A 24,121-nucleotide genomic window follows, 5' to 3' on the forward strand; every position below is an offset into this window, starting at 1 on the left:
TACACTGGTACTGATGCTCCAGTCTACTGTTCAGCCACAGGCAATTCACCTGTGCCAGGTGGCTGCCTTTTACACAACAATCGGGGTAAGGAAGAGAGTTTGGAAGTCAGACAATCCTGTCCTAGATCAATGCTAAGATAACCATAATATTATTTTTAAAATTTATTTTTTATTTTGTATCTATGAGTATTTTGTCTGCATGTATGTTAAGTGCACCCATGTTGTGAAATGCCCACAGAGGTCAGAAGATGGTACTTGGATCCCAAGGAACTGGAGTTAAGGGCAATTATTAGCTGTCATGTGGGTGTGGGGAACTGAATCTGTGTCCTCTGCAAGAGCATCCAGTGCTTCTAACTGCTGAGCCGTCTCTTCAGCCCCCACAGTGTGATTTTTAAAAGGGAAAAGAAAACAGAAAGAGAGCACACCATCTACTTCTGGACAGTTTAGTGAGGAGCAAATACTTCCACTTACAAGCTTAAGCTGCCAGGGAGGCGATGGACTCCACTGACAATCTCTTCATCCTGGGTCTTTATCCAAAAGTCGTTAACAACTATAAAACAGGTTCCCTTTTTAAATAATTTGAAGAAATTAGAAGACCCCAAGAAAGCGAGGAGGCCTGTGCCTACCTTCTTTTCCAGGGAGTTGCTCCACTCCTTCAGCAAGTTGACGTGCTGCACCGCGGAGCTGGCCTCATGGGCCTTGATCTGCTGGTTTGTCCCCTGCAAGAGCAAAAGTGGGTGGCATGAAATCAATCAGTCCCTCTCAAAGAACAGAAAGACTAACACAACTCTAGAAGCAGCACTACACAAAAGGGCTCATTCACGCAGAAGGAATTCCAGGGCCTCCTGCCCAGAGCCTCCTAGGCTACCATGTGCAGGTGAGGGGACAGTGCAGAACAGCAGGCCAAGAACAGCCACTGTGATGCTGCAGAGCTAACCACAAACTCACGCTCCCCTTCCTCAAGTTCTTCTCCCGTAGCTTCTCATAACATTCCATACTCGCAAAACCAAGGAATCAAATGTGAAACTCTTCCTGCTCCTTTTAAAATTATTTTTCATCAAGATATACATGGAAGGCTGAGTGGTGCACAGCCATAATCCCAGCACTTGGGAGGCAGAGACAAGTGGGGCCGAACTGGTCTACATAGGAGTTCTAAGCCAGCCAGGGAAACACAGTGAGACTCTGTCTCAAAAACAAAAAACAAAAACAAACAAATTAAAAAAAAAAAAAACCCAAACCCCAAAAAAGATGTAACTGGGAAATGTTCCAGAATCCAGAATCCAGAATCCAGAATCCAGAGGGATGGCTAGATGCTGCTGGAGCAGCCCAGTGAATACAGCATAGCCCTGCATCCGAAAAGGTACTACTGCCCCTCACCAGGCTGAGTATGCAGAGAAATTTACATACAACATAAACAATCTACAGAGTACATAAGATGTAGACCATCTAAGCCAAGAATAAGCACATTAAATAGTACTTCACATGTTTAAGGCAACAGTTAGTATGACAAATATAATTTGTTTTGATACCAGAAAATTAAGAAGTCAGATAAAGCATTTTCATGATCTCCAAAACATATACTCTGTACATAGAATATCCATATATATATGCTGACGTGCATTCTGCTCTGTCAGCATACATATACACATACACAAGATGAATGGCACTACGTACAACAAACAGGAAGGCTCAGGCTCCTGCGAGGCCAAAGCACGGGGGAGCTGCATCCTTACTGTCAGCCTCTCAGAAAGTGCAGCTCACTGTCTCTGTGCTGACTGCATCAATGTCCCCTTGATACAGAAAACTAACTACACAACACTTCTATTATAATATATTTGGCCTTCTGGAAGTTTTAAGATTAAGGTATATATATTTGAATAAAAGCTCAATCTTCATTCGCTAGCAATTTCAGACATGTTTAAAAAAAAGAAAAAAAAAGAAAAAAAAAAAAAGGAACATCAGAAACCTGCAGCAGGCTCTGACACTTACACTGCTCCAGAGGTGGGTTTGCTACGGGTTTTGCTCAGTTCAAAATACAACCCTGGCAGATGTCAGAATCAGCACACATGTGTAAACAGAATACATTTATGGACACTCATGTATGTGACTCTTTTAGCTATAGACTGACACATGATATCAAAGCTACATCTAGTTAGTATTCTCTGACACTCCAGTAATCGCTCGAATGTCCACAGAGCCCACAGCGCCTACTGTCTCTAGCCTTCCCAGCCGCCAGGGGTGCCGTTGCTCTCCTAGCATACTGATTTTCCCATGGCAGTGTCCACCTGCGTCTCAAACAACCCCGGCCTGGCAAGCGAACTCCACACCTGCTGCATGTGGCTGTCTTTACCCATGCAACAGGGTGTTTCGGTTTCACGACAAAGACTAAAAGAGTGAAAACTTACAAGTTAAAATATTATTATGAGCACTTTCTTCAATGGCAGAATGTGAGTGACTGGGAAGGACGGATGTTGGATACTGACCTGAAAAACGCAGCCATAGCGCTTAAAACTACAGGTGCTGGGGGCATTGACACACTCTGACAAGTGTGCACTCAACTGCAACGGGAAAGAGACGTGAGTTGTGGCACAAATGTTTGCATGAAAATGTTCAAACACATCAGGGCACAGAAAGCATCTGGCTGTACTGTTAAGAAGGGCGTTTATCATCTGCAGCTGTGCTCCACATCGCCTGATGCCTAGACTTCAGGCAATAAATCTACAGTTTCATCACGGGTATACACATATACACACCAATATACAAAAATACATTTACTTTAACATTTCTTAAACTTGCAATTTCCTTAGAACAGATTGTTCAAAAAGTGACATGCCAGAATTAAAAAGAAAAAAAAAACATAAACTGAAATGTACATTTAAAGACTAATAACAAAAATTGTACGAAACACAAAAAAATCAGAAAGCATTCGGGATGCAATTGGGTTACACACCTAATATACAACACACAAAAATAAATCTATTCTCAAAGCAAGCTTGTGCATTGAACCAGTACTTGCAACACTCAGGATTGGAGAGGAGTTCTTCCTTCATCTGGAAAGCCTTTACCCTTGGTATGGTCAGAAACTCACAAGTTTCACAAAGAGCTCTACAGCCATCCTAACAACAGGAATCTTTTGCTCTCTTCTCTGATGGGTGGAGAACTAGGAGCCACTGGGACCATCTATGCTATACTGAAGGAAAAAGCCTCTTGTTCTGCTCCAGTGTGAGAACAGATAAGCCTATCAGGGCGTCCCAGAAAGAAAAAGGACTGCAAGGCTCTGTTTTAAAGACAGACTTATGCTCAGGGCTCCTGTACCTGCAGGGCTGGAACATGTGTCCTGTGTGCCAGCCGCCTTGTCCTTACAGCTCACATTCTGCATTGTCTGTGGGTGCAGGTATGATCAGGACTTCTTGGTCTCACAGGACCAAGGTAGTCACTTCCTTACACTTAGTATTTAGGGCTCAGGGACGAATGTGGGTCCATTTACCTCTGTTCACTGGCCCTGCTACAATAGCTCAGGAGAAAGGTGCACCTGGAAAAGGGCCTTGAGGCCCTACCACAGCCAGTCTTCCAGAACAGTCTATGAGCTGGGCAGAGTCACCAAGATCAGCAGCCTAATGTGCCTTCAGTTTCTGTGACCCCAGCCAAGAAGCCCTGGGCTGAACTCAGAGGGAGCACCTCAAAGGTTCCATAGGCAGGATGTCAGCACGGACCTGCACACGAAGACTGCTCCCCACAAAGTCAATTTGTCATCTTAAGACACATTCTTCCAGAGCTATTGTTACGGCTGCAGACTTGATCAGCTGACACTTTTTTTTAAGTGAAATTTTATTTATTTATTATTTTTATGTGTAATGCGTGTATTGCCTGCATGTAGGTAAGTGCACCCGTGTCCCGCAGAGGACAGAAGAGGCTGTCAGATCCCCTGGAACTGGAGTTACAGACAGTTGTTAGCTGCCATGTGGGTGCTGGGATTCGAATCTGGGTCTTCTGCAAGAACAGTCAGTGTTCTTAACCACTGAGCCATCTCTCAAGCCCCAATCAGCTAACATTTTTACTGATAAAATCAGGGGCACACTGTTCTGACATGTTATTTCTAGCATACAGCTTAAACACAGCATCCTGCTTTTCCTAACTTGGTTTGACTATCAGCGCTCTCAGCCTATAGAATTTATAAGCCTTCAGAATAGAAAAGAGGATAATGCACAGCCCAATGGTTCCTTCCACTAGAAACCAAAAATTTAAGTTTAAACATTCTTTTTTTGTTTGTTTGTTTAAATCAACTCAGAGCTCTGAGTGAACAGAAATTTAAGACAGTGTCATAAAAATGCTGGGCATTATTTTAACAGTTCATACTCTTTACACATTAACTTTAACACAAGGACCCTCCAGTGTTCAGTCAAGAAAACAATTTACATGTACTTTCCCCAGGTCCTCCCCGAAGCACATTTGCGGCCCAGAGGCCTGTTACCACCCTTAACCAATACTATGCTGGGAGGTTGGTGAATTCTTGGGGTGCTCCCTGCTCTTTGTGCCCCTAGCACTAGGCCCACACTGGCCCCTCTGCTCCATAGGGATATCCCAGGCTACCTTCTTCTTACCACCCAGGAAGATACCACATTGCTGAAGAAGGCTGATGTGAGCAGGTTCCCTAGCTCAAAGCCTCAGCCACTCAGCAACCACAGAGGGTCCAGGTCAGGGTCACATGCCAAAGTGTTACAAATGCCTGGAATTTTCTGTCTAGATATATCCTGATCCAGTAAAGTTAATGGTACAATGTACCTGTCTCACAGAAGTACCTGGGCAAGGTACGATGTGCAGCCCCTAAACTCTCCACATGTGCTCTTAAAAAGGCCCTAAAATGTGCCGGGTGTGGTGGCGCACACCTTTAACCCCAGCACTGGGGAGGCAGAGGCAGGTGGATATCTCTGAGTTCAAGGCCAGCCTGGTCTACATAGTGAGTTCCAGGATAGCTGGGGCTACAGGGAGACCCTGTCTCAAAAAAACCAAAACCAAACCAAACCAAACCCCTAAAACGTGGGTGCCTTACTTCTCACTCAGGATTGCCCCTGCCCATGAGGTGGTCAAAATGGTGTTACAAGGTCTAAATTAACCTTTCTTTCTTCTTAAAATATTTTATGTGTATGAATTTACTGTCTACATATGTGTAAGTGCACCCATGTCATACAAGGCCACAGAAGTCAGAAGAGGGCGCTGGATCCCCTAGAACTGGAGTTACGGATGGCTGTTAGCTGCTATATGGGTGCTGGGACTCAAACCTGGGTCCTCTGCAAGAACAGTCAGTGCTCTTAACTGCTGAGCCATCTCTCCAGTCCATAAATTCACTTTTCTTATACAATCTTACAGTAATTCACTATTTTAGATTTAAAAACAGCACTTTTAAGGACATGAAGTCTCACCTTTACTTGCACTATAGACAGAAGTAGTCACATTTTCTCAATTCTTAACAGTGCCTTTAACCGTGACTTCACCTTTTTGTAGCTTTTTACTGCTTCTGACTTCCAAAAAGTTACTACAGTTTTGTTTTCCTGGTACACATACTGTCATATGTCAATCAAGAGAACACCAGGTGCCCGTGAGCCACGGAAAAGTGGCATCTACAGCACACTGGGCCTGCAGATGTCACGAGCTCCTGACTGAGCCCTGGTTGTGCCTTACCTCACTCCTCAAAAGAGTCTGGACACTGCACTTATGAGGGCAGGATACCACCACACAGGGGCAATCAGTGTCTTCATGTTTCTACAAAGAAAAGGAAGCACATCAATTCCAGAGCACAGTCTGTTCTTGAAGCCCACTGACATCCCCATGTAGACCCAAAGAAGGCTTTGCTCACCGTCAGCACCTTATATTCATGTGTGAGAGCCTAGGCTGGAGACCTCACATCAGCTCTGACTTAGTGGGGGCTGACAGAGAACACTGCGGCACCATAATGCCAGCTTCTCTCCCCAGCAGCATACTTGCCCCATGCAACTCCCAGGTCACAAGACCCTGTGGATACCACCTGGTTGGGCATAAGCCCATCCTCAGATTTTCCACTACTCTTTCAGTTTGGAGTCTGGAGAGGACAACTTCTTGAATGTTTTAAAAATGGTATGACTTTCAGCTCTGTAGAGGATGGACGGGGACTCTAAACTTAATGCTAAGAGAACTTGCTGGACACCTGGTCACAGGCGTGCTCTGGGTATGTTCTATAAACAAAGCAAAGGCAAGGACTCTGCCAAGGACCCTAGAACATGCCGCCAGCCCACAGCAAAGACAGAGGCAGAGATGGAAGAAACAGCACAGCAACCACTGCTGAGCAGTTTTCCTGGCAGTTCTCCGCAGACACTTCCAGGTGCTGGCAGGTTTTCTGGCTCCTTTGGCCTCCAGTGATGTTTGTCTTTAGATGGACGAATGGAGGACAGTGCTTGCTCCAGCCTCAGTCTAACTAGGTCATACAAGGGCCAGGGACAGTGGCCCATGCAAGGGAAGTACACTTAGGGCAGGGCACTCACCTGAGGGGGTTACCAGGTTCAGCCTTACTTGGTGAATTCTGAAAGCCTGAGTCCTCTGGGTGTGCACACTGTGTCTGTAGAGCAGGGGGAACACCTACAACATGCGGCTATTCTGCTGCGAAGCTCAGATCTCAGAATCCCACAGAGCCCCTGGTGGGCAAGTCTACTACCATTCCACACTGACTAGCAAGGCTGGACAAGGTAGAGCCTGACCACAGTCCTCCTTCACAGACCCCAGCAAGTGGGGTGTGCATGGATCTAGAATTCTTAGGCACCATAAGGTGAAGGCTTCCTGTTGCTTCAGAGGGTAAACCCTGGCACACAGCCTCACTTCTCTGACACTGACCAGCTGGGAGTGATCAGACCACCCTATCAAGAGCCACGTCTGTAGAGCAGAGTACGGACTCAGAAAGACAGAGAGTGAGGACACCTGGAGGGAGGTGCTGTAGGTGTCAAAGGGTTCAGAGGCTTTAAGCTAGATGATAAATTGCCCTCCAGTCACCTGATACCAACTGAGATCCTATGACATGAGAATGCAAATCCTACACCTTACCAGTTCTATCAGGCTTTTCAGTCTGACAATCTAACAGGAGAAGATACCTGCAGTCGGACCTGCAGTTCTTAGTAATGCTGGTAAGCGCGTATTTCATCTTTACTGATGGCTGTTTCTTTTCCTTGAATTGCCTTTTCAGGGCCTCTATCCACTGCAGCGAGCTCAAAAGGGTCCTCCCACAATACTGTCCATGTCCATTCAGAACCTGTGAATGGGGCCTTACTGAAACTGGTTCTTTGCAGTTGTTGCTTGTTAGGACGAGGCCTGTTTTATGACTGTCATCTTTAGAGAGTCAAGGACTTAGGGGCAGCCAGTTAAATGTGGAGGCAGAGTTGGGTGGTGCAGCTACTAGCCAAGGGTTGGTGGCAACCAGTGGAGGCTAGGAAGATGGAGAAGGCTCTCCTTTAGAGCTGGAGACAGGAACCTGGCCCTGCCAACTCCTTGGCTTCTCATTTCTAGACTTCAAAGAATAAACTTCTGCTGTTTTAAGTCACCAGCTTCATATTTTGTTACAGTAGTTAAAGTCAAATAATGTACCCAATTTTTTAAAAAATCAATTCAAAGCCAGGCGTGGTGGCACCCGCCTTTAATCCCAGTACTCGGGAGGCAGAGGCAGACAGATCTCTGTGAGTTCAAGGCCAGCCTGGTCTACATAGTGAGTTCCAGGACAGCTGGGGCTACAGGGAGACCCTGTCTCAAAAAAAGACAAAAAAAAAATTCATTATGTACTAGTTTATAAGAAGACAATGTGAAAAAACCCTGCATCTTCAACCGAATCTTCTGCAGGCTGATTAGCACTTCAAAGACTGTGAAGTTTGGAATGTTCTAGGTCCCAAGTCTATTTACAGTTTATCTTGAACCACCTGTCAGACTTGACGCACTGTGACTAACAGGAACCTTTGGGATATACTGATTTGGCAGACTAGTAGCTTCCACCAACTCGAGGCCTACAGCAAAGCTCTCCCTGCTCTACTGTGACTTGATTCGGAGTGTCTACCAACGTATCTGAAGTGTCTTGATTCATGGCTTTCTTTGCTCTGTTACTACTAAAACTTCATGAAACTGTTACCACATTGAAACACGGAATTTGGGGTGACCTGAATCTGTGTTCCCAGGCTATGATGACTCACACCTGGCTCCAGACTAAACTATCTCTCATCTCCTTTGATATGAGAGTTTTGCTTTCACATCATTGGTTATGTAGAAAAGAGCACAGCCTTGAACCCATGACCCTCAGGCCTCTCTCACAGGTATGCGTTCCCAGGCCTGGCACAGCCCTTCAAAGTCACAAGTAACTGGGGATGCCCACAGTGTCCCAGCAGAAAAGACTTCAGAGGAAGAGGCCCAGGTTTGGACTGGTGAGAGGAGGGGAGGGGAGACGGGAGTACACCTCACTTTCCAGGGTAGGAGACTCCCTACATGGTGGTCCTGACTTGTTTGAGGACAGACACCAGAAACTCAGCAGTGGCCCTGCTGCACTCCTACAGTCCTTCCCTTCTGATAACCCAGTCTCAGGAACCCGCCAGGCCGCTGGGTCCTTGATCCTTTCTGAGGCTCCCTCTTAGCAACATGTAAGCAGCCCATGTCCTGGCCTCTGTGAACTTGTCCTCCTGTCCTCTTGCTCCAGTCTCTGGGCTACAAGTACTAATTCAAACATGACTATGGCCCAGACTGTTCCCCTCCCCAATCCACCCTATAGCTTGTTATGCCCCCTGCAAACTCCATCTTGGCAGGACACCCCAGTTCCTGCAGATGCTCCTGTCACAGCACTGGCATCATCCATAATTCACAAACGTTTGAGCTACCAGCCACGCAAGAAAGCGCTACCCACCTGAGATGTGCCCAGTACCACTTCCCTGCTCCCTTTTGCCCACGATGCTTCCCGAGCTCAAGGCCTCCCAGAGCATTTCCTCATCCTCTGGTTGCCCGCTGCTACCATGCCTGCCTGCATCCGAATGATCCCTAATACCCACTGGCCTCCTCAGAGTCTAATGCTCCCCTCTGGGCCCCCTTCTATGAAAGTCACCCCAATCCAGGGCTGATGACCCCTTTCCCTTGATGCTCAGTGCTTTTCTTCACAGCTCTTAAGAGCACCCGAGCCATTATTTGTAGTATCTCTCCCACAGAAAGTGAGCTTCTCAGAGAAGCTCCACTCTTGGAAGAGGATTGCACACAGTAGGTAGACAGCAAGGGTTTATTTAGTGAATGGCTGTTTATAAGGCTGGTCCTCTACCCTCAACCTCTCTCCATTCATCTTCACAGAAATGATTCCAACACACAGAACCGTGCCAAGACAAGTGCAGCAGGAGAGCACTGAAAGCCTCATCTTATCTTTCCCCAAGACAGACAGTTGCACTTCAACACTGTGGGTAAACGGGCCTGCTGTGGGTGCTGGCTGTGTCACACAGCTGTGGAAGACAAGCACTCTATCAACATTTGGAGACTATTCTCTGGGACAAGTTATAAATTCTACCTTTTTTGAATAATCATTCTTCATTTTTTTGACATCAAAAATGATAGGGAATCAAGGCAATGGGAAATGTTAATCATATAAATCAAAGTGGGCAAAACAGATACAACATTGCTCTGAAATAGTTAGATGAAAATTGCTATTTAGCCCTCTCTCTTTCTCTTTACTCCTGTTAGCACCATCATTTAAAACCCGCTTTGCAGAGGAAGTACACAGAGCTGCGTGAATGGAGATGAATAGACAACAGCGCACCTGCAAGGTGATCATGGGAACTTGGCTCTTGCAGTGATTACATGTGGCCTCACGGTATTTACAGGCCTTTTCCACGTGATCCCGCAAGTCTTTTCTCAATACTTTTTCTTTGCAGTCAGCACGCACACAGGGAAGTTCCTCAAACTGGCACTCATTTTTTAGGTGCACCTGTAGAACAAACCAAAGCTCTTAACTGGCAAAATCACAGTGTGAAATGACAGGATGTAACGTCCACACAGGTAGACAGTGCAGTTCTGCAGAAGGCCGCGCCCCCAGACACTGGACAGTGCCGTGCAAACACCCCAAGAGACACCAAGGCTCACGCTGCACTGTTAGCCCACGCTGTGAACAAGGGACTGTCTTCTTGTCTTCCCGGCTAACAGGACAGGGGTAGGTTCTGTTAAGAACTCTGTTTTGCCGTGGCGCACGCCTTTAATCCCAGCACTTGGGAGGCAGAGAGGCAGGCGGATCTTTGTGAGTTCGAGGCCAGCCTGGTCTACATAATGAGTTCCAGGACAGCTGGAGCTACAGGGAGACCCTGTCTCAAAAAGACAAAAAAAAAAAGAACTCCGTTTTGGCCAAGGCAGGAGAGTGCCTGAGTTCAAGGCCAGTCTGGACTATACAGCAAGCCTGTCTCACACACACACACACACACACACACACACACACGGCCTATAGTGAGACCCTATGTAAACTCCCCACCAAAAACCCACAAAACCCCTCTGAACCCTTTGTTTTATTCTAATTCAAACCTCTTCCCAGAATAAAATCCAATATAATTAAAAAATTTATGTAGAGAGAGTTAGATGGAATTTCATTGTGAAAAACAAGTTCTAATGTGTCCTTCAAAATTAAAATCTGACTCAGATTTCTCTATTCTAAGTAGGGTGGGGAGGACAACTCACTGAGGTCATGAAGAGTGACCTTGTACGTCCCAGGGCTTGGCCCACTTTCCTCCGTGGTTTATTTGAAAGAATACAGCAAACACAGCACCACACAACCCTGACCAGGCACACAGCTGGATGAGGGAGCTGGATGAGGGGAGGCACCCACACTCCCGAACACAGAAGCCTCCAGTGCCACCCGGGTACTTACCAGCAGATGTCCCAGCGCCAGCTGCTCTGCACAACCTCTGCTTTCATTCCGACAGTAGATCTGAAGGGCCAGAATCTCTCTCTTGCAGCAATTATCCTTAAACACCTGAATTAAAAGGGAGTCAGAGGATTAATACTTCTTAATCTTCACTTGCCTCTCTGGACAAGGCAAAACCACTTTAAAAAAATCATGAGAGCAACTCTTGAGTGGACCCCAGAAAGCATAAGGACTATGTTAATCTCTAGGTGGAACGAAGGAGCCGGCCCCACCAAGAGATACCATTTAAATTACAGAACCTTAACTATTAACTACCTTTCAATAGACCAAAAGAAAATGGCGTATACTGAATGAGTGAAGATCATTTTGTAGCATTTATGATCCTTGAGTGCTGACATACCCTCAGCGCAGGACAGAAGGTCCATGCACACTGCCAACCTGGAGCAAGTGGCCATGAAGGTACACCTGCCAAAGGACTCGCCAATGTGCCGGCACACAACACCAACACCCTGTACAGGGACTTGTCAGAATCAGACCAACAGCTATGGAGACTACATTCTGGACAACCTGTGAAACACTTACTTTGGTTCCTTCTGTGGTTATACTCCTTATAACCTCAGTTTTCATAGAAAGGAGGCCTTGTTCCTGTCATCCTCAGTGCTGGGGAGGAACACCAGGGCTCTGAGCCTGCTAGGGGAGTGCTCTACCACATCATAGCCCAAAGGAAGCTTTTAAATATGTATTATAAAGGTTAACCTAATAATAAACCATTTCCCCTTAAAAATGAACACCTGTTTCCCTTTAATTTTATTTTCCTTCAGAAAACAAGGACTCTCAGTCCACTAAGTCTACGGCATCGTAGTCTTCAGGCATTTCTGAGAAACTCCCACCTGCCGATCCTGTGACGGAGGAAGGGGGGACACTTATTATGCCTTTCCCAGCCCTCCAGGAAGAGAGAGAATCAAGAGCTGGTCAGACTTATTAACAAAGGGGCTCGGTTGATAAATGCTTGCTGTAAAAGCTTGAGGCTCTGGTTCAGATCTCCGGTACCTGCATAAAAGCCAAGCATGGTGGTGTGCACTTCTAATTCCAGTGCTAGGGAGGCAGATTCCTGGGGTTTGCTGCCAGCTAATTTAGCCAACCAGCAAGCTCTTGACTCAGTAAAAACTTCTGTCTCAAAATCTAAGGTGGGGGATGGAGAGATGGCTCAGTGGTCAAGAGCACTGGCTACTCTTGCAGAGGACTGGGTTTGAATCCCAGTACCACATGGTGGCTAACAACTGTCTGTAACTCCAGTTCCTGAGGATCCGATGCCCTCTTCTAACCTCCTCCAACACTGCATGACACAGGTGCATTTATGCACACGCAGGCACACACTTACACACATAAAATAAAGATGTATGTATATATAAAGCTGAAGAGATGGCTCAGTGGTCAAGAGCATGTGTGTGCTGCTCCAGAAGACCAGAGTTTGGTTCCTAGAACTCACACGAGGTGCCTCCCAATGGCCTGTAACTCCAGCTCCAAGGGATCCAACATCTGGCTTCAACAAGTAGTGCACTCACGCACAAACGTACGCAGATACACATGAATACAGATAATCGAAAACAGAAATTAATCCCAGCACCTGGAAGGCAGAGGCAGGCAGATGGCGGTGAGATTGAGGCCAGCCTGGTCTACATAGTGAGTTCCAGGCCAGCTGGGGCTACAGGGAGACCCTGTCTCAAAAAGACAAAACAAACGAAACAAAACAGAATAACCCACCCAAGCCTGTTGCTTCAATGTTCTTTTCAGTCATACCTGTCAAATACATGTGAACAAGGTAACCCACTGCCACACTAAGATGCAGAGCAGGGCTGAGTCATCTGCTTGTCCTTTCATAACTAAGCGGAGTCTCCAGCAGCAGATTTATAGGAAGTCAGAAAATTTATCTAAGAAAAAGCATGGGAGATTGGCTCCCTCTCTAAAACCTTCCAGAACAGGTGTCATCAGACGTCCTTGTCCAGCCCAGGGACACCTGCTGCCAGTAGCCTCACCTGGGTCGTCCTCACCTGGGCTGCCCCTGACCAACAAGTCCAGCACTTGAAATGCTTTTGAGGGGAAACCCCAGAGCAAGGCTCTTACTGTCAAACTTAATAGCCTACTTTAAAAAATTGTTGGGTTCATTAATCAAAATATTGGGACCATACACATTTTAATTGATATTTAAGCACTTTAAGAATGATTTTCTCAAGCTCCAAGTGCGCCTGGAAGGACTCAGCAGTACTTGATGGCCACCTGCCAGATGGAAGGAGAGGGATGGACTTCCAGGAGGAAGGCTGCAGGCGAGCTTTGGTGGTGCCCAGCCTCAGATGTGCAGTGATAGCCACAGACAGCAAGTTGGTCTCCCCCATGTCTTAGGACTTCAAGACACTGGTGAGGGAGAAGGAGAAGAAGTTCAAACAGCCCCTCTCTGGCAGATCTGAAGGTAAACGCTGCGTATACGCTGTCTGGGACAGTGAGCCATGACAATGGCAGTGACCTGGCACAGACAGCCACTGACAGTCACAACAGGCTTCTTGGCACGTCCCACAATTCCCCACTCCTACTCCTTTCAGGAGTCAGCAGGTGAGACTGGCACTGTGAGGGGCACAACAACTGGGTAAAGTGTCATGCAGGAGTCGGAGACTGACAAACGCATCTGACACGGCCCTTCATGTCTGCCCAGCTGCTCACACAGCACAAGTCAGGCTTCAAGTCTGCTGCATTACTGCTAAAACTAAGAGCTGGGGGCTGTGGAGACGGCTCAGTGGTTAAAAGCAGGGCACCTGGGTTCAGTTCCCAGTGTGTGGCTGACAACCGATTTTAACTTTGGTTCCAGGGGACCCAATGCCTTCTGGCCTCCAGAGGTACTGCACACATGGCACATTTAATACAGGCAAAACACTCATACAAACTACAAAATACATAAAATTAAAAACAAAACAAAGAGCTGGACATGGCAGCACATGCCTGTAATCCTGGGAGGCTGAGGCAGGATTGCCATGAGCTCAAGGCCAGTCTGGGGTAGGTAAAGAGACCCTCTCTCAAAACCAAAACAGAACAAAGGGACAGAAGGCAGGCTCAGGTCAGTAATGTGTTTGCCTAGCATGCATGAGGCCCTGGGACAGAGTACCAGCACCGCATACACCAGGTGGGTAGTTCACATCTGCAGTACAAACACTTGAGAGGTGGAAAGGCTCAAGAATTCAAGTCGTTCTCAGCTACTAAGTGAGTTCAAGGCTAGCCTGGCCTAGATTCTCCCACCCCCAACAAAAAAAATATTAAAAAACAAAGTAAAACTGAATTCCAGAGAGCAGAATGGAAACTGTATGAAACAAAGCTTGACAGAGCCATATATTAACACCCACGAAGTCTGGTGTGGAAGCACAAGGACTGAGCTACATGGTGCATTCCAAGTAGCCTGGGAGAGCTATACTGGGAGACTCTGCCACAGAAACAGAATACAAGAAACAAATGAACTAAAAACAACTATGAGATCACACTGAGCTCCAGGGCCAGTGGGATGACTCGGTGGTGAAGGTGTTTGCTGTGCAAGCCTGGGAACTTGAGTTCGATCTCTGGAACCCATGTAAAGGTAGACGGGAAGCTGGAGAGATGGTGGTGCTCAGTGATGCTCTGCTCCTACAAGGGACCTGGGTTCTGTTCCCAGCACCCACATGGCAGTAAACACCTGTCCATAACTGCAGTTCCAGGGGATCTGACGCCCTCTTCTGATTTTTATAGACACTCTATGAACGTCGTACACGTAACATACATGCAGGCAAAACACTCATACACATAAAATTAAATAAAAATAATAGCCAGGCGTGGTAGCTGCATGCCTTTAATCCCAGCACTCTGGAGGCAGAGGTGGGTGGATCTTTATGAAGTCAGGGCCAATCTGGTCTACACACCAAGTTTCAGGTCAGCTGAGGCTACAGGGAGAACAAAATAACAAAAGTAAAATAAAACAATAAAAATTAAAGGCGGAAGGACAGAACTGACTCCACCAAGTTGTCCTCTGACCTCTACACGCACGCCATGGCACTCATGCACCACCTCCCATTATATGTTTTAAGAATTAAACTGAATTCCAGACCACTGGATGCACGCTATGTGAACTGTATTAGCCACACAACAACCCCAGCACGGTGGCATGCATGTACTCAAAGGGGCCAGGGCAGGAGGACCAGTAGTTTGAGGCTCCCTGGGCTACAGATCAAGCCCATCTGAAGAAGGAAACAAACAAGAATACCTTGTCTTTGACGATGCTTTCTTGACACGCTGTGCATTTTGGACTTGAGGAGCTGAAAGAAACATAGCAAGACCATTAGGGCAATGGCTCCTTCCCCTCAGGCTCACGAGGCACATAAATCCTTCCCTTTGTAGTCAGGCCTGCTCTGACTTGACAGAAAATCTAATTTCAATATGAAGCCACAGGAGAAAAGAGCTGAACTTTTAAAAATAGTATTTTTTCAAAAGGAAGCTATTAAGTTCAATAACTTCGTTTAGTCCCACTTAGAAAGTTTCCCTCAAATATGAAAGTGACTTGTCCTGCTAGAACCACACTGGCTCTCCGAGAGGACCTCTCTGAAGGGAGCCCCCACAGATGCCAAAGGCCTCCTGGTGTTCTGGTCTTGGGCCACAGCAGTTTCATGGTGTATAAAAACACCAATACCATCTGCATAGGGGAGCTGCCTATACCCCTGGGCTACCCCACTCTAAGATTGTCCCGGGTCCAAGATACAGTAGGTACTGTTCTGAGGGAATCAGGTGATAAGTCTTCTGTGCTACCACCAAGCTGGGCTTGGAGTCCTCTAACCCTCAGCAGGCAAAGCCAAGTGGGCTGTGTGGGTCCAGTGGAAAAGCCTACAAGAGAACTGAGGACGAGATGAGGACACTGGTGAGCAGGGGTGGCTGCTGTGCTCAGACTTGGTCTTAGGTGCCCCAGATGTGAGTGACCAGTTGGAAAGAGGAGCTGGGTGTCCCTCTCAGGCCAGTGTGTCCTGGGGTGCACTATGCCTTGCGGTGACTCCAGTGTCGAGCACAATGCCTGGCAAATACACAGTACCCACTCATGAGGCTCTTCCCTGGCCAACACAATGCCTGCCTTTGTGATCGCACCACTGTACGCAGCTCACGAGACTCCTGTCCTGGCTTCAGTGTGCCCATGTGATTATACCAAAGCACCTCAACTAGGTTCCTGACATACCAGGGTCTTTATGCAAACACTACCTGTACCCCTAGGTGAGCGTTGGGACTTGCACCTGCTGTCCGGCATGTTGACCCTGGCCATCGTCTGCCCTGGCCCAGAAGCTCTTTTCTACACTTAATGACTCGCGTTCATTTGCTGTTGCTGCCACTATGAACCATGAGCTCCTTGAGCAGAACACAGCCACACACGGACACACAGGTTTTGTAGACAGAGTGGTCAACACCATTGGGGCGATGTTGGGGAGAGGCTTGGGGGTAGGATGCGAGGCAGGTGGGACAGGGCTCGGAGGTCTCAGAAAACTCAGGCATGGCATCTGCCTGCGTCTCCCTAAAGGCCTCCCAAGCTGGGCTTGAAGCCTTCAAGATGTGCTTGAGAAAAATAAGGAGTGCTGAACGCGTGAGGGCGGGCACAGCGGCCCTGCCCAGCAGCCGCAGGAGGGCAGCACCCACCTCAGCAGGGCGGCCATGCAGCTCTCACAGAACCGGTGCCCACACTCGGTCTGCTTGGGGTTGCAGAGCACCAGGCGGCACTGCTCACACTTGTATTTGTCCTCCACCGTCTTCACAAACTTCTCCTTGTAGCCTCCCTGCTCTGGGACAAACACTGACCCCGTGCTACGGTCTGGTTGCAGTTTCAGTGGTGGGTTGGGTTGCAGTGCACCAGCAGCATCCATCTTTTTGCTCGACTCCATGTTAGGAAAGAGAAATTCTGTCAGGAAAAAAGCAATGATAAGGAGCGTGTGTGACCCTCTGCCTCGGAAAGGCACAACAAACTGGTTTAGAAAACCAAAGTGCCTGAGGGCTTCTTTCAGCACTTAGAGCACCCTTCCCAAACCTAGACTGCCATGGGAACAAGACTACCCAAAGTACCTTCCTTTTTTCTACTTTGCCCAGACAATATTATCAATATTGCTATTCAAAACACTTCTTGAAAAGCAGCTGTGGTAAACTATACTTCCAAGACTTTTAACAATATCCATGTTTTTCTGTGCTGACACTCAGAGGCTTATGCACAACATTCTAACAACCCGGCCAAAGCAACAGCCATTCTTGGCCAATCTTCTTTTCGGGTTAACTTCCTGACCAGTTCTGGGCAGTCCTGTCACACTGTGATATGCTGGCCCAGGCTTGGGCCAGCACACTATCACCCTTCCTTCAGCCGCACCTCCCCCAGGGCACCAATGTCAGAGCGTGACTGTGGCAAGCAGGGTGCCCATTTCTGCCCTCTGCCCTTGGGTTACCAAGCCCAGGTCACCTTGACTCAGTCCCCCACCACAGAGCCACAGTACTGTCACGCAGAACCAGTGAGGAGCCCAGGGTGAGGCCCCTTTGTGGGACTGAGGTTCAGGCAGGTATGAAGGTGCTCAGGTCAGGACTGGCAGAGGGACATGGGAATGGATGGGTCTCCTGTCCCCCTGGACAGGTTCATTTCCCACCCCTGGCTACAAATGTTTCTGCTCCCACCTGCAAGTCCTATGATGGACTCCTAAACCAGCTACAGAGATCCCAGACTGGGCAGCTCTCAGCTGATCCGAGGTCAGTGAGTGAAAACATGAAAGGACGCCAAAGAAGATAAACAGGTTCCTCGGGAAATATTGGCTTTAATGAACGTCACACCGAACATTGATAAACACACATTAACACTGAGTAATCATCTTAAATATTTGCTAGCACATAACTACCTAAACGCACTTATGAGTTCAGATGGCGGTACAAGGCATAAAGTCTTCTCTCCTTATTTTCCAGATACTACACAATGTGTTTTATAATAAGGAACTTTGAAAGCTAGACACTGTTACGATTTATTCAAGCCTTGTGAGCGTCCTCAGAAAAGTTCCTGCCCAGTCTCTCATACTCCTCCTTGAGGAGGCCCCAGCTGAAAGACTCCAGTGCACAGGCCCGAGGTCCTCTGTCTCCACTCAGCCTGCCCTGCCAGCCCTGCTCCCCATGTACCTCAGTAAGAAAGGTCAGAGGCCAAGTGTGAAGCCTCAGGGAAGGCCTGTGGGAAGAGGCCTGGGTAGCCTTCAAAGTACAAGATTTAGTTTCCCTCCTCCACACCCCTCCTTTTCCACACCATGTCATATACCTGTTAGATAAACGGAGGGAAAGACTTCCAAAACTTACTAGCATCTGTCCTCCCCGACTTCCCTCAAGTCTCAGTGTGAGACTCAGAGCTGAGCCAGTGCAAGGGACACCCCCCCATCCCAGGCATGAGGGGTAGACACAGGTGCTCGGGGGGAAGCTGGGCAGAGCTGCTCCTCTACCCCCGCCCCCTGCCCAAGCCCTCGTCATGTGCTGCTTCCTGCTGTTTCATGACTGTTATAGAAATGGCCAGCAGTAGACACATTAATGAATGGGAGGGTTAGCACACCTGGGTTTAACCTCAGTAAAACAGAACACTGCTGTAGCAAAGTGAAGGAGCCTGTGTGCAATCTGTAGATGACTTCAAGGGGTCAAACTCTGCTTACAACCTGCCATTAAGTTTTCATGCGAGCTCACCTTTCTGAGCTAAGTGGAAGAGTGGCCTGGATGGAAGGGTCTGCAGAAAGCCCATCCTCTGCCCACCACCAGCCAGCCTGTGCCCCAGTCCATCCCAGCAGATACCATGTTGTGACTTTGCTCCATAGCACTTCCCACCTAGAGAGGGCAGGCTCAAATGACTGAGATTTGGGTCTGTTCTGCTGACTCACAGCCCCCAGGCAGCTACAACAGGGCCTTGAAAGGTGGTTGGTGCTGAGTGTATACATGCTGAGTTAACATTCGGTGCTGAGCGTCCACATGCTGAGTTAACAGAATGAAAGGCAAGACCTGAGCCACTGAGCTCAAATGACTTCTGTGACAATCTGACTCTTCGGGAACAGAGAACTTGGGCTTCGGGAACTGATCTTTGGCTTTCGTTTGCGAGCTATGAAACCCTGGCAGGATTTCAGCTACTTATAACTCCAGTCTGTGCTGCTCTGCAGCATCCAGGAAGCTGTGTGCTCAGTGAGGAGTCTGTTGAGGAGAAATGATGATTCCTGGGAAGTGAATTCCTATTTCTGAGGGTCAACTAAGGACTAAGCTGATGATAAATGATTCGTGTTCCTGTTCTGTAACACACCTTCCTGTACACAAACAAGTGAAAATGATAACCGTAGGTCTTTGTTCCTATAAAATGCCAAAGAAGCAAAAAGATAAAAATGCTATACCAGCCGGGGCGTGCCTTTAATCCCAACACTGGGGAGGCAGAGGCAGGAGGATCTCTGTGAGTTCAATGCCAGCCTGGTCTACATAGTGAGTTCCAGGATATCCAGGATAGCTGGGGCTACAGGGAGACCCTGTCTCAAAAAGACCAAAAAAAAAAAAAAAAAAAAAAGCTATACCAAGTGAGTCGATAAGAGCCTCGTAGCAGCCGTCCCAAATGGCAGAGTGCCTGGAAGCAGGCAGGTCTGCTGGGATGCACTGTACCCGTGGCATTCACAGCCACAGCCAGGCCTCTGACAACCTGCCTGTGTCCCCCTCAGCTACTCCTGAGCTCGGGCTGTCAGGGAAGGCAGGGGAGGCGCTTCAGGGAGGGGAGGAGGTGCTGAGAAGCTGAGGGGTTAGGAGCGGGGGTAGGGATGGTGGTAGCCAGAGGCCGAACACTCACCAGCAGGGAGAGAGCCTGAGAAATGGACCTGAGCATGGTGCCCAGGGCAGGCAGTGTAGACACCCGGTGAGCTAATGGTTGCCAGGCACAGAGGAGGGAGAACCATGCTAACCTAACCCCTGTTAAAAGGTGTGGGGCTTCTTGCTGGGAAGGAAACGGCATTCTAGAATCACACAGTGGTAGTGGTTTACTACTTTGAAGGTAGACAGAAAGTAGACTAAAAGCCACTTTTGCATACGAATTATATACCAATTTAAAATCTATACAAACTAATACAAAATAACTTATTCTAGTCCAATTTAGTTTTGATATGTACACAGATATGGCGTGTCCCATTCATTCGAAAACTGAAGGAACACAGTGCTCCGTGCTGTGGACAGTGCGTGCCACAAGAGGGTGTGCAAGGTTATCATTTTTATTTTAAGAGTGCTCGTTCTCAGAAAACATAAACACGCGTGTACAGAGTGAACAATTTCTACCCAGCATGGATGATTCCCTTCTGGTGCTTAGAGTGATGACAGTGACCCAGCCGATGCATGTGAAGCTGTCAGTCATGGTCTTCTTCCTCCACACACTGTATTAAACATCTGAATTCAAGCTGTGCCTTCTTTTGCTTCTAACAATGTACCCTGGGGATTTCCCCTATCAACATGTGAGAATCTAGTGACTTATTTATTTATTTAGTTAGTTTTTATGTGTATGGGTGCTATGCCTGCATGTGTGTAAGTGTACCCATGTCGTGCAATTTCAGAGGACATGAGAAGAGGGTGTCAGATCCCCAGAACTGGAGTTACAAAGATTGTTAGCCTTCATGTGGGTGCTGGGATCCAAATCCCAGTCCTTTCCAAGAGCACCAGTATTCTGAACTGCTGAGCCATCTCTCCAGTCCCCTAGTGACTATTGTTCTGACTTATGTTTCTTTTTATTGAGATGCCTTCTGCTATCTTCTGGGTTTTACCACACAGCATATCACTAAAGCCTAATTAGTTCCTACCTGCAGTGTATGATCAGTTTCTCTTCATGGACACTGACTACACAGATGACATGCCACATGAATTATATGTCTTTTTCAAAATAACTTTTATTGGGGGGGGGCTGTGTACCACAGCACATGCATGGGGGCAGAGGACCCTCACAGCAGTCGCTGCCATATGGATCCCTGGAATCAAACTCAGGTTGTCAGGTTTGGCAGCAAGTGCCTTCACCTGACTAGCCACCTCATGACCCCCAGGTATCTTTTAATTGAAAAGCTAACAAATGTCTAAATGAAAATTTTAACGCCCCCGCTAGAGTAATAACTGTTTCTACAGGCAATATACTCAAAGTTGAAAAAGAGTAAAAAAGATCAAGTCTTCCAGCCCAACTCGGGAGCCCTGTTGTCCACAGCCACTCAGCACCAGCAGCACGATGCACTCTTAGAGGCTGGGCAACATCCTAATAGTCCCACTCAGGACCCTAACTCCAGAACCTTCTTCCTGTTTCTAAGCCATAAACAAAGATAATATTGCTGGGGCTGGAGAGATGGCTCAGCAGTTAAGGGCACTGGCTGCTCTTACAGAGGACCCAGTTCAAATTCCAGCAACCACAAGGAGGCCAATGCCCTCTTCTGACTTCCTCAGGCACTTCGTGACAAAGCTAATATTGTTGGGGCTGGAGAGCTGGCTCAGCAGTTAAGAGCACTTACATACATGCAGGCATAACACTTGTACACATAAAATAAAAAGTTTTTTAGAAAGATAATATTATTAAATCTATGTCAGAAAGCTTCTTTCAAGTTGTTCTGTTCACAATGCCAATATTTAAAATTCCACTAAAGTTAACTGGACCACAGACTAGGCAGAAATTCCTTCACAAAAGAGAGAAGGAATGTGGGGTACAGCTCAGTGCTCAGTGGTACAGTGCACGGGCAGAGAGGGCAAGGGTTAGGGTTTGATTCCTACACACACACACACACACACACACACACAGACTCCAAAATGTTACTTTATCTACAAAGAACCCAAAGTTCAGCTTTTAACTTTTATTTTTATTATATGTATATGCACGTGTGCCTGCTTCTTTGTGTGTGAACCATGTGAGTGCAGCCCACAGAAGCCAGAAGAGGGCATTGGACTCCCCCAAGAATTGGGAGTTGAGGGCTGGAGAGATGGCTCAGCGGTTAAGAGCACTGACTGTTCTTGCAGAGGACCCGGGTTCGATTCCCAGAACCCACATGGCGTCCACAAACCGTCCTTAACTCCAGTCCAGGGGAATCCGAAACCCTCTTCTGACCTCCGCGGCATTGCACGACACGGGCACACTCACATACATGCAGGCAATACACTCATACACATAAAATAAAAATAAAAAATAAAATATATTAAAAAAAAGAACTGGGAGTTGATACAGGCTGTTGTGAGTTGTCTGATATTGGTGCTGGGAACTGAACTCAGGTCCTCTGCAAGAAGAGCCAGTGCTCTTAACCGCTGAGCCATCTCTCCAGCCCCAAGACCTTATCTTTAAAGAAAGGGGGGGCATTAAGCCAGAAGGGGGACATACTGTGGGGACAGAGGGAGGCCACAGGGGTGGATATGATTAAGGTACATTATATATGTCTCTGAATTTTCAAAGAATAAAAAAAATCGCAGTTATAAAAATGGAAGAGGATTTCCCCCCCAAATTTAAAAAGAAAGAAACACACGGAAGAGGAACCCAGCTTTGGGTTTGGAACCTGTGCTCAGACTGCTCCACAGTGAGGACAGCACCTGCTGTGACAACTGCACCTCACACGGGCCTGACACAGTGGGCTAGGGCAGCAGCCACCAGGCATTGCCTCTCACCTCTCCCTAAGCTGCTGCTCTCTGTGTACCCGGCTTTCTCCTCAGCAGTTTTACTGTGGAAGGCTCTCCCTTGATCTGGTACCAGTCTTGCATGTGCTTCAGACTAGTCTTTCCTGACCATGCAGCCTGCACTCAGGAGAGGGTGAAGTCCAGAAAGCGATCCCTGGTCTTTCTGGTCCTGGGCACCGTCTGCTTGTTCCTTCCCTCCTCATGCTCAGGAGAAGTTTGTCTGTGGCCTTTCTTTTCTTTTTTTAAATAAATAATTTATTGAGAATTTCATACATGCATATAAGGTGTTTTGATCAGATCCACACCCACTCCCTCCCCTCCAACGCCTCCCCATGTCTCCCCATCACTTTTTTCTGACAACTTTATGTACTCTTTCTTCTTCTTTGTTATTTTTTTAAATGGGGTTTTTGACTACTCTAACATTCCCCCATCTGAAGCAGTAACCCTAAAATCTTTTAAGGATTAGATAAGAGCTCCCAAATATTTTTGACATTTTTGGCCTTTGGAACAGAGTATGTTGCTAAGAGGCCCAAGGACATTGTGAGTTTTAGCCAAGAAACTGGCTACTTTTCTTTGGGGTCTTTTTACCCTAATTGCCTAGCCAATTCCTACCTCCTATTCTTATCACACCATCCTCTGAAGGGGTTACCCAAATTGCCAACAGGGAATCGGGACACAGACTGCCCTGGCTTCTTCCATGCTGAACAGGGATGCAGAGCAAGGCAATTTTCAAATGTTCATAAGAGTCCACTGGAATTTCTTGACAAGGGCTTCCAAAAGCATCCCTCTGTTGGGTTCCTCCTCATTTTTCTTCTGTCTGCCAAGGCTGGACTCCAGAGTGACGGATTCAGGATTTGCCTTCAGGTATTCTGACAGCAGGATGCCGGGGGCTCTCAGGCAGTCCCCTTTGTTCACAGGCCCTGGCGGTCTGCTGAGATCAGAGCCGCTACACCGATGGGGGTTGAAACCCACCCTCTCAGGCTGTCTGCCAGGATCTCAGCCTTAGCCTACCAAAGCCAGATCTACCCTGGGGTCTTGGGAGGGGCCTCATGAAATCCCAGGTAGGGGAATGGGTATGCAAATAGGGGAAGCTCACCAAGAGGTGAAGGCAGGATCCAGGGGCTCTCAGGCAATCCCTTGTGTTCTCAATCCCTATGCCAGAGGGAGGCCAGGACCTGGTACTCTTTGGCAGTCTGCTGAGATGCCAGCCACTCCACTGATGGAGGTCAGAGTATTTCTATCTCTTTTATGAATTTATACTTGAAATCCTGAATTGTCTTTGTCATTTCATTCAGCCATATATTTGTATTTTCTTTAGCTTCAGTTAGGAATTTATCCCTGTCCTCTTTGCACTCTTTGAGTTGCTTGTTTCTGTGTTCTTTAAAGTCGTTGAATCCTTCGATCATGTTATGATTATTCTTTTAAATTCTGTGTCCTGGAGTTTCTCTAGGTAGTTCTCATTGTAGAACACTTCTATAGCACTTGGTGGGGACATATTATCTTGGTTTTTCATATTATTTTGTTTCTGCATTATGATCTGGAGATACG

General features: G+C 47.3%; 1 protein-coding gene across 4 annotated transcripts in view; it reads right to left on the reverse strand.

The window, feature by feature from the left end:
* Positions 1-24,121, reverse strand: part of Traf3 (TNF receptor associated factor 3) — a 131,314-nt gene that overhangs the window by 17,765 nt on the left and 89,428 nt on the right. For 3 of the 4 annotated variants that reach the window (XM_008825582.3, XM_008825580.3, XM_029559867.1), the window contains 7 exons: positions 16,568-16,826; positions 15,159-15,210; positions 10,886-10,990; positions 9,791-9,958; positions 5,680-5,760; positions 2,484-2,558; positions 627-719 (listed from right to left, as the gene is read on the reverse strand). In XM_008825582.3, the coding sequence (XP_008823804.1) occupies positions 627-719; positions 2,484-2,558; positions 5,680-5,760; positions 9,791-9,958; positions 10,886-10,990; positions 15,159-15,210; positions 16,568-16,809 (816 nt within the window). In that variant the 5' untranslated portion in view covers positions 16,810-16,826. The remainder of the gene's footprint in view (positions 1-626; positions 720-2,483; positions 2,559-5,679; positions 5,761-9,790; positions 9,959-10,885; positions 10,991-15,158; positions 15,211-16,567; positions 16,827-24,121) is intronic. The other variant, XM_008825583.3, reaches the window with a different exon arrangement.

The sequence above is a fragment of the Nannospalax galili genome, unplaced genomic scaffold, assembly GCF_000622305.1.
Source record: "Nannospalax galili isolate Female #2095 unplaced genomic scaffold, S.galili_v1.0 scaffold188, whole genome shotgun sequence".
NCBI classification, from domain to species: Eukaryota; Metazoa; Chordata; class Mammalia; order Rodentia; family Spalacidae; genus Nannospalax; species Nannospalax galili.